This window comes from Carassius carassius, chromosome 31 (assembly GCF_963082965.1).
Source record: "Carassius carassius chromosome 31, fCarCar2.1, whole genome shotgun sequence".
In the NCBI taxonomy this organism is placed as follows: Eukaryota; Metazoa; Chordata; class Actinopteri; order Cypriniformes; family Cyprinidae; genus Carassius; species Carassius carassius.
Window position 1 is genome coordinate 11,057,680 of NC_081785.1, and position 10,352 is coordinate 11,068,031.

Below are 10,352 nucleotides of genomic sequence, written 5' to 3' on the forward strand. Positions count from 1 at the left end.
TAGTAAAAAAAAAAAAAAAAAAGGGACAAGAAAATGTGAAATCTTCTTATCTATTTTGTAAATGTGTGTAATTCAATTCAGAAGATGTTGAATTTAACACACAAGTTATCTGTGCTTTTTTGTTTTTGTTGCTTTGATAACCCCTGGTCGCTGTCTGCTGCCCACCCTTTGCACCTCCACCACACCAGTTTGGTAAAATGTGACTGAATGAATAAGGTGGCATGTTTTTTACCTCAGTTACCCTAGGCCTAGAGTACTGCAGTCGAAGGTACTATTTTGTATCACGCAGAATACACATTATCAAAAAGTGAAGGACAGCACTGTTCATCTACTGTACTGTAGCTGTAATACTTCTGGACTGACTTGTGTCTAAAGAAACCTCTTACCCTGGCCTTTATTCTTTCATGTCTGACTCAATCAAACAGAATTCCTGTGCTCAGCCTTTCTGCTTCTTGATGTTCGGTCAGACCGATAGATCAGGGACAGCTGATTTGTCTGATCTGTGATGAGAATCATCTAGTTCTCTGATTCTAAGGTCATTCTTCCTCATCCTGTCCTTCACCAACACTTGTGTGAGTCACACTTTCTTCAGATGGTTTGATGTTCTTAGCAGTCACAGACTTTTCGAAGCATCAGACATCTTTTTTGATATACCTGAAAGATTGACCTTCAGTCCGTTATTACAGTTATTCAGAATGTATTCAGAATGAACTGTAAGTTATTACAGAATTTATTTAAGCTTACTGAGCGTATTTATCATCTCAGGAATAAATTATAACTGCTTTGCTACATTCACTTTTAATAGGAATAATTGTAAAAAATAGCAGCTTCATTATTTAAAGTAAAATAATGTATCACCGTTCAAATGTATTCCAGTCTTCAGTGTCAGACGATCCTTCAGAAATCATTCTAATATGCTGATTTGCTGCTCAAGAAACCTTTTTTATTAGTGTTAATGTTGAAGACAGTTGTATTAATAATTTTTTACTAATTGTGATACATGATTTAGGATTCTTTGATTGAAAGAAATCTCAAAAGCACAGCTTTTAAATATAAAGACTTTATTGTCACTTACTGTCACTTTTGATCAATTTAATGCATCTTTCCAGATATATACGGTTAAGCTTAGGGTCAGGGTTATCATTATACATGATTTTTTTTATTGTAAATTATATTTAAAAATGCATAATTGTATAACATAAATGTAAAATGTCAGTTGTGTAGAGATGCAGTTGGCTTGACTAAACAACTTGAGTTTCCTCAGTTGCTCTTGATCAGGCATGGAAGTTTGTCACTTGTTTGTTTTTTACTTGGAAATTGAGAAAGGAATTACCAGATTAAATTGCCAGATTACATAATGAATACAGTTATTACAATATAAGCTTCTATTCCTCTTTTGAAATGTTTGGATAGCACATTGTAATTTATACACTTGTGGACTAGACTCTGGTAAATCACACTGAACTTTTAGCCCCCCAGTGAAAATTCATAATTGAAAATTTGATGTAAACTTTGAAATAAGTTTTAGTATTTTGAAACAACACCACCAAAAAAGTTATGGTGTATTGACGGTTAAAATATTTTTAAATATAAACTTTGACGTGGACAGGAGTTTGAAACAAAAAAACAGTTATGATGTAACACAAAGAAATATTTCTGCTTCTGCACAATTTCTGGGTCACTGTTGTAATGCTAATCATATAATTTATAATTATGCAAGTATCAGAAGTATGTACATGGTCAGAAATCACCAGTTAAAGCTATGTGTTGTCATTGCAGGTGGAAGCAGCCACTGATTCTGAGTGTGAAAGCAAAGGCTCTCGAGAGTATCATTCTGTTGGGATTCAAGTGGAAGACGAGAGACGGTAGATACCCAGCACCTCTGTTTTATCTCGATGTGTGAAGGGCTTGAGAAGCGTGATTTGCTGAAGTACCAGCTGAATGTGAAATATTGTTGTTCTCATTTGAGATCTTTCTCTCTCATACAGACAGGGCCGGTTTAAGCGGTCCAACAGTGTCACTGCTGCTGTTCAGGCTGATCTGGAGTTGGAGGGTTTCCCTTTAATGGAGGATAAAGGTCTTCAGTTTGGCGGAGGTTTCCAGCGTCACAGCGAGCCCAGCACCCCTACGCAGTATGGCGCTGTTCGGACGGTCCGCACACAGGGTCTCTTCAGCTACCGCGAGGACTACCGCACCCCCACAGAGCCCCCAAGTCCCCAGCGAAGCCCTGAGCCCTGGCTGGAGCCCTCACCACGGGAACCCATCGCCACCGTGGCGGTTACAGTGACGCCACCCCAACCCACGGATTCAGGAAGAGCATCGCCCTCGTGCAGGAGGGACGGATGCTGGTTCATGCAATTGCTGCACACAGAGACAAAAAAGATGGAAGGATGGTGCAAAGAGCTGGAGGGAGAGGCAGAAGAGAACGATCTGTCAGAGGAAAGTGAGTTAACAGAGCTCTGGTTTCATGGGCTGTTAAATCTTTATATTATAATATTTGTTTGGTGTAGAGTTTGGCTCCAGATTTAAAAGTGTCAGGTATGAATCCAAAGAAGTGTCGCATTTAAAGGTGAAATGCACGCAGAGCTCCAGGTTATTAGAGGCTCACGCTGAGAGTGCTGCCATGTGAGCAATTACATCTGTCAACATCTGTCAGGTTTCCATGGCAAAGAGCTTAGAGCAGCACTGAGGCTCTGAATAACAGACTGAGGGAGATGATGCACAGAAACCGATGTGAGAATGCATAACATGATGAAAGTGTTGAGTGTGTGAGTATGCATATGACCACATTCACATACTCTCAGAGTATATACTAACTTTGACAGACACTTATAAAATACTGCATCTGCAATGTTGCCATTGTTTTTTGACCCTGCTGAAAAAGCTGGTCTGCTGGTCTTAGAAGATTTAAGTTTGTCTTCCAGCTGGTGTTTTGCAGGGTGGTCCTGACCAGCTAAAAAAAGTACCCAAGACCCCTATGAATACAGACTACAAGACCAGATAACACCAACAAATTAAGTTAAGCCGAGTTAAGAAACATGAACATTTACTTGGCTATTAAGTACAATTTCACCATAAACAACACATTTCTTAGTATCTACTTAGCACTTGAATTTCAAAAGAATGGACATATATTATGGGATAGTTCCAAAAGTTTCCACAATTCACAATCGTTCAAATGGTTATTGGTTGGAAAGAATTTTTGATGTTTTTGATCTATTTTTATGCTCACCAAGGCTCCATTTATTTGATAAAAATACAGTAAAAACTGTAATATTGTGAAATATTATTATGACTTAAAATACAACAGTTTGCTGCTTTAGTATAATTTAAAATGTAATTTATTCCAGTGATGGCAAAGCTGAATTTGTAGAAGCCATTACTCCAGTCTTCAGTGTCACATCATCCAAAAAAAAAAGAAGATCAGTGTTGAGAACTGTTTAATATTTTTGTAGAAACTTAGTTATATTTGGACATCTTAATGATTTCACATAATACTTTGTAACATAAAGTAAAGAAATGCATCTGCATGTTCATGTGCAAATTCACAGGTATATGAGTGTATTTATTAACTGCATAAACAGTTAAATATGTACTGTATAAACGTGTGAGTTCAATAGCTCTCGTGGTTATTAAACATGTATCTCTTTTTCCCTGTTTGCGTGTTAGTCCTAGGGAAGATCCGGAGTGCTGTAGGAAGCGCACAGCTCCTAATGTCCCAGAAATTCCAGCAATTTTATTGGCTTTGCCAGCAGAATCTAGTAGGTAACATCAGAGTGCACATATGCCAATTTGTGCACGAGTATCTGTGTTATATTTATGTTATTGTTATTGTGCTATGCTTTATACTATGCCACACTTCAATGGGGGTTGTCTGTGCTGGAGTAATTGTGGTGTAGTTGATGGCCTTTTGTTCTGCTGTCACATTCATTAAATATGATACACAGCAGCACATCAGTTAAATCTGAGCCAGGCATGCAGAGAACGCAAATGACCAAGTACTGTGGCATGCACAATAGAGCGATGTTTTAGTAAACAACCTAATTCCTTAATGAATAAATACTCCTCTGTTCAATGAGAAACACTCACAGTGGTAATTTGGCCACATACAGATTTAAGAAATAACAACAAATTATAACAATATAGTTACTGCATCAAATAAATATGGTTACACTTCAGCTTTCGACTTTAATACAATCTTTTATTAAGATGTGCATCATTTGGAGGATTAGGAGTGCCACCTAAAAATAAAATGAAGAAATAAACTATGATTGCATTTAATTCTGTATTTAAAATGAACTAAATCACTAGTTAACAAATTATTTAATCTGTTAAAAAATAAATTTACAGATAACAATAAATAATAACCTGATAAATGAAATGACATTTTATTTAGCGTTTAAAATAGTTTATTGTATTTTCCAAATGCTTTTGTTTATTATTTATCATTTGAGTTGCCAATGTACACTTCATAACTCTAGCAATACATAAACAAACGTATTTTAAATGATTTATAAAATAAAATTTTAATGGAGCATTTTTCAATTTCTTAGTATTTATTGTTATAATTAATACTATTTTTGAATAGTGAATTAAAAAAAATATGTGTGTCGATTTGTGATTTGTCTTAATTACACTAAAGACACTAAAGAATGTAGTGTCTTAAATCTTCATTGTGTTGCAGGACCCCAGTGCCATGCCTCGGCCCACCTCTCAGGACCTGGCCGGGTTCTGGGACCTGCTGCAGCTCTCCATCGATGATGTTACCTCCAAATTCAATGAGCTGCAGAAGATTAAATCCAATGACTGGAGACTTATTGAAAGTCCTGTGAAGAAGGTGAGAGCTTAATGGTTAGAGATTTTGTGTTGGTTGTATTTGAAATCAAAGCTAATCTGATGCTCGAGGCTGTGCTGTAAAAGATTTTTTAAAGAAATCAATACAGTAAAGACATTCATTACGTTGCAAAAAAAATCTGTTCTTTTGAACTGTCTATTCATCAAAGAATCCTAAAAAAAAAGAACCACAGTCCCCACAAAAATGTTACAAAAACTATTTTCTGTTATGTTTTCAGCTTTGGAATAAATTACATTTAAAAAAAATATATAATAATAATAATAAAAAAAAAAATTAGTGTATAGTTTATTAATTCAATTAAAATCATAATGTATCTCTAGTCTGATGCAGATATTACTTGACACACATTTAAATGAAAATATTAACACAATATTTGTACATTCATATCTTGTGTTTGTATATTATTTGTCATGGTTCCAGCTCCCGCCGCCAGTTCCAAAGAAGACATTGCGTAAGAGTGTGACAAGGGAAAAATCTCTGGACCTCCCTGACCGTCAGAGACAGGAGGCACGACGGCGCCTCATGGCAGCCAAACGTGCAGCTTCATTCCGCCAAAACTCAGCATCAGAGCGGGCCGACAGCATTGAGATCTATATACCAGAGGCCCAAACGCGGCTCTGAGAATCACAGGGAACACCTTTATCACACCATCATCACTCTCAGTGACACAGCCTGATCCTACGAAATACCACAATACATTCATCAAACAAATCATCTGAAACAAAAGAGTTTCATTCCTGTCAGAAGGGTTTTGTACCTTTCAGAACTGCCTGTGACATCCATATGAAGTTCTCCCTGTTTAAGGAGACATACTTCACCAAAATTGCACAACATATCGCAATTGTAGACCCACATTATGTTGCTTGACGAAGCAAAACTTTACATATAAGCTTTAATCACAGTCAATCTGATGAAATATCTGAGTGTCTTTATGACATCTGTTAAGCACTTTCAAAATTTAAAAATTGACATTTTTGAGGCCTCAAATTTAAACAATTCATTGGTTTTCATTACATTAAAAAACCTGAAAAGAAGTATTTAGTTCCGGTTCCATCTGGTTCCATTCATTTAAGTTCTGTAGCTTTGTTTTTCCGTTCTTACAATTAATTTATCTCTCTCTTTGTCTTTGTATTTGTGTTTTTCTTTCTTTTCTTTTCTTTCCTTTCCATCTCGCTCCACAGTGAAGTCCTTCGTATTTTTCTCATGGACTCTCTTGTGAGCATTTATGTAAGTGCCAGTGTTGAAATACCTCAATCATACATTTTAGACTGAAGCCGTTGGTCAGAGCGGACAGTCGCAGCCTTTTAAAAAACGTTGTTGGTCGGGAAAATGTAAATCTCGGCTTGAGGGTTCACATTGCCGGATTGAAGATGAGTTTTTATCATTCACCTACTTACTGATATCAAATATACAGCTGTCACATTGCTTCATACTTGATGTTATTTTAGAGGAATTGTAGTAGGTTTTGGGTGCAATTGCTTAAAACCTTAATTCAACGATTTAAACGTTCAAAAATGCATTTTTGCACTTTCTTCTAAATGTATGTTTGTATGTGTTTCCAAGGGAAATTAAGTTCTAAAAGATATCGTTGCAGTTGAATTGCAAGGTATTGTGTGACTATCGATTTATCATTTCATGTCTCTGAATGTTTAATTCCTTCAGCCTCACCTAGTCATTCATCAGTTTTATTTATTTTTATTGAACCATTTTCCACTCCATCTGCTGTTATCAAGCATCTGGCCCATGTTCTCCACAAAAAAAGAAAAAAAAAACAGCTTTTTACGTATTTTCTGTGTGTCTTGACAAAGAGAATCAATGATTCTGCCTCGACTGAAGGAGACTTTGGGTGTTCCCATTATTATCTAGATGACATGGCGGTTGGTGATAGATGTACTGTAGGCTGCATGCAGTCCACATACAGTACCACACATCTGTGAGAACGGAACGTGCAGAATGATTTAACTATACAATTCAACTGTTCTTGAGTCTATTTGATGGCATTTGTCCGAACAGGCAGTACACAGGACGGTTTATTATAGTAAATTATCAAAACCAAAAAAGTCAGTGTTGTTTTAGATTGTTATACAATCATTTAATTTTTTTTAAATGCATGCTTCATTAAGAATATATCACTGAAGGGACCCACTTTCTGTTCCAGAGAGAGATTTCAGCTTAAACCTGCAGCAGTCCAACTCTAACACTTCAGATAAAAGAGTTTGATGTTTTGTTAATAGGAAGCATAAATGCATGACCACTTATGGTTGTCTCTGAGTGACTCGCAGCCACTGAAGTATCACTGTCGACAGTCTCAAAAACCTTCACAAAGACTTACTTTATACCATATTATTTAAAAATGCCATATTTTATCCACTTTTATCCCTATCTATCATACATGGTCACGTTTAATTTCAAAAGTCAAACTATTTCGCTACGTTCTGTTGAGACTGCCCTGTTTTTGCCTCTGCATCATTGAAGGAGAGGAAGCCAGAGATTAGAGGAGATTAGTTTTGTCACTTCCATTCGACATCCTTGTAGCTTTATATTCTCAATTTCCTTCGTGAGATGACCTTGAGAAGAGCTTGTTGTTAGAAGCAAAGATTTTCTTTTAATTTCCCTGTGCTGTTTTTTTTTTTTTTTTTGCTTAAGTCATTGTTCAAACACAATTACAGCATTTCATCTAAGAGAGGCTTGTAATCGATGAAACTGGCTTCAAGCTAGAGGAAATTTTTTGAGTATTTTTTCAAAACAGCATTTCTGCTGTAAATTGTGCCTAAAGTCACAATACAGTGTTTTGGCTCTCATTTCACACCTGCGGAATTTTTGATGGATTATTTTGTTAGTCATTATTTGGAACAATTTCTGGGCAATTTATAGTTTTGTATTGCGAGTTGTGGGCTTCAGGGTTTACAGAAATCCACAGGTCATTACTGACACCCTCCTGGCCTTACCAACTTGTCAGACTGTTGAAAAATATAAAATAAATACACACTCGATGGGTAACATTTTACAATAAGGTCTCATTTGTTAACTTTAGTTAATGCATTGATTAACCTGAACTAACAATGAGCAATATATTTTTTGCAGAATTAATCTTTGTTAATGTTAATAAAATAATGAAGTCGTTCATTGTTTGTTCATGTTAACTATTGGAACGTTTTTGTAAGTGCTACCAGCTGATTATGTGATATTCATTTTTTTTATTATGGCAAATTTAAATATTGATAATGAACTTATTATTTTAATCAAGTTTTGTTTATATGCCCCCCCCCCCCATGGCAAAGATGTGTTTGTGACTATGCGGTCCTGAAATGTGGCAGCTGCTCTTTCTGATTAACCTGCTTAATTATCAATATGCAAACATGCCAATAATGCAGGCAGTGTTTATGTGCCAAATATGTTTATGTGCCACAGCTTCTGCTGTTCACAGACCTTCATGCACTTTGTCTTCTCCATGCTTCATCATATCATTTCAACATGACATCTAAACAAACATCCGGAAGAACAAATGCTCTTGCCAACTTTTAGAACAGTGGAATCAGTTTTCAAATGTTGATTTGTTTGTAGGATTGCCATATTTCCATCAGCAGGGTTGCACTGAGTTTTTTTTTTTACAGATGCTTTCATAAACACCATGTGCATTTACTCTATTCATATGTACATTTATTTCCATCAAAATAAATCATTAGTCAGTATTAAACAAAAAGAAATGATTAATTGAATATGGTTAACCCTCCGGACCACAGTATTTGAAAACAGCCAGCAGGCCTTTGGTACCTGTGCGGACAGAGATGCGCCTGTTAGCTTCATCTTGGGACTGGATTAATCCTGGATCTCAGAATGTGAAAAGATTATAAAATTTTTGTGAAATGAAAAAGGTAGTTGTTTAGCTGAGAATATTTTAATTTAATATACTGTATCATATCTATCTGAAGGGTGAATATAATACCAAATATTCATTATTTGTACAGAATTATATAAATATAAATAGTTATATATAAATATATATATATATATATAATATAAATACATAATTGTTCCTTTGTTGAAGCAAAACTCTTTCTCTGCTCTTTCTTATTTGATGAAGTATTTTTTTTGTGTGTGTGTGGCGGGGGGGGGGGGGGGGGGGGTGTGGCATGCACCATTCTGATGCTGAATGTGGGTTTTCCTGCTTCATTGCTTTCCCAAATAACTTTTTTGAATGTTGTTTATTGTTAAACTTATCAGTTTTGTTTATTTTTATGTATTCATAAAATGTTTAAATTGTGTTCTATATTTGACTTCTTTTTTTTTCATCTGGATTATTTGTGTTTCTTTTCATGACTTGATTATTGCTATGATCATATATTGTAAATAATTCAGTCATTAAATTTTTGAAGGAAATATTTTTTTGGGATTGTCTTTGCACAACATTAACAACACAATGACTTTAAGTTAACTTTCCCCAACAGTTGTCTCGCATTTGTTTCACTAGTCCAGCACCAGCAAACAAATGTGTTCAACTGTGTCTGTTTAGGGAAGTCGTGGCCTAATGGTTAGAGAGTCGGACTCCCAATTGAAGGGTTGTGAGTTTGAGTCTCGGGCCGGCAGTAATTGTGGGTGGGGGGAGTGCATGTACAGTTCTCTCCACCTTCAATACCACGACTTAGGTGCCCTTGAGCAAGGCATTGAACCCCCAACTGCTCCCTGGGCGCTGCAGCATAAATGGCTGCCCACTGCTCTGGGTGTGTGTTCACTGTGTGTGTGTGTGTGTGTGTGTGTGTGTGTGTGTGTTCACTGCTCTGTGTGTGTGCACTTTGGATGGGTTAAATGTAGAGCACGAATTCTGAGTATGGGTCACCATACTTGGCTGACTTTCACTTTCACTTTCTTAAACCCTGATCTGAGGACATTTTGATAGTCTGGCTAAACATTAACTAAAGCTCAAAACAAAACACATTCATCAAAACAGATTTAAATTTTGATTGACAGCTCTACAAAATGCCCACCACATTGGTTTTCAGATAAATTTATAACAATATCGAATTCTAAATTTCAATGTATTTCAAATTTCAATTTGTTTCAATATATAATTATTATTCAATAAAATGAAATCAAAATGAAAAGTTTCTGTAAGTAGCACTGGAACATTGATTATTAATTAAGTGTTTTTGGGTAATATATATATATATGTATATATATATATATAGATAGATAGATAGATAGATAGATAGATAGATAGATAGATAGATAGATAGATAGATAGATAGATAGATAGATAGATAGATAGATAGATAGATATATGGGGGGGGGGGGGTAGCCTACAATCATACTGGAAAATAAAGCATATTATTAAAAATGACATTTGCTGCTTTCCCAAAGAGGAAAGACGGACAGACCCTTCTCGCTATCCCTTCTAAATTCTACATCCTTTTTGTCAGCAGGGGGTGACAGACTAGGGTTTATATATTAACCATAGACCTGGTCATGTGATTGGATGAGATCACGTGAGGTCACGTGA

General features: G+C 35.8%; 1 protein-coding gene across 3 annotated transcripts in view; it reads left to right on the plus strand.

Annotated features, from left to right (window-relative positions):
• LOC132111537 (disks large-associated protein 2-like) overlaps positions 1-6,302 on the plus strand; it is a 139,975-nt gene extending 133,673 nt beyond the window's left edge. For all 3 annotated transcript variants that reach the window (XM_059518918.1, XM_059518919.1, XM_059518920.1), the window contains 5 exons: positions 1,780-1,865; positions 1,989-2,443; positions 3,670-3,761; positions 4,685-4,837; positions 5,276-6,302. In XM_059518918.1, the coding sequence (XP_059374901.1) occupies positions 1,780-1,865; positions 1,989-2,443; positions 3,670-3,761; positions 4,685-4,837; positions 5,276-5,476 (987 nt within the window). In that variant the 3' untranslated portion in view covers positions 5,477-6,302. The remainder of the gene's footprint in view (positions 1-1,779; positions 1,866-1,988; positions 2,444-3,669; positions 3,762-4,684; positions 4,838-5,275) is intronic.
• Positions 6,303-10,352: the final 4,050 nt, after the last annotated feature.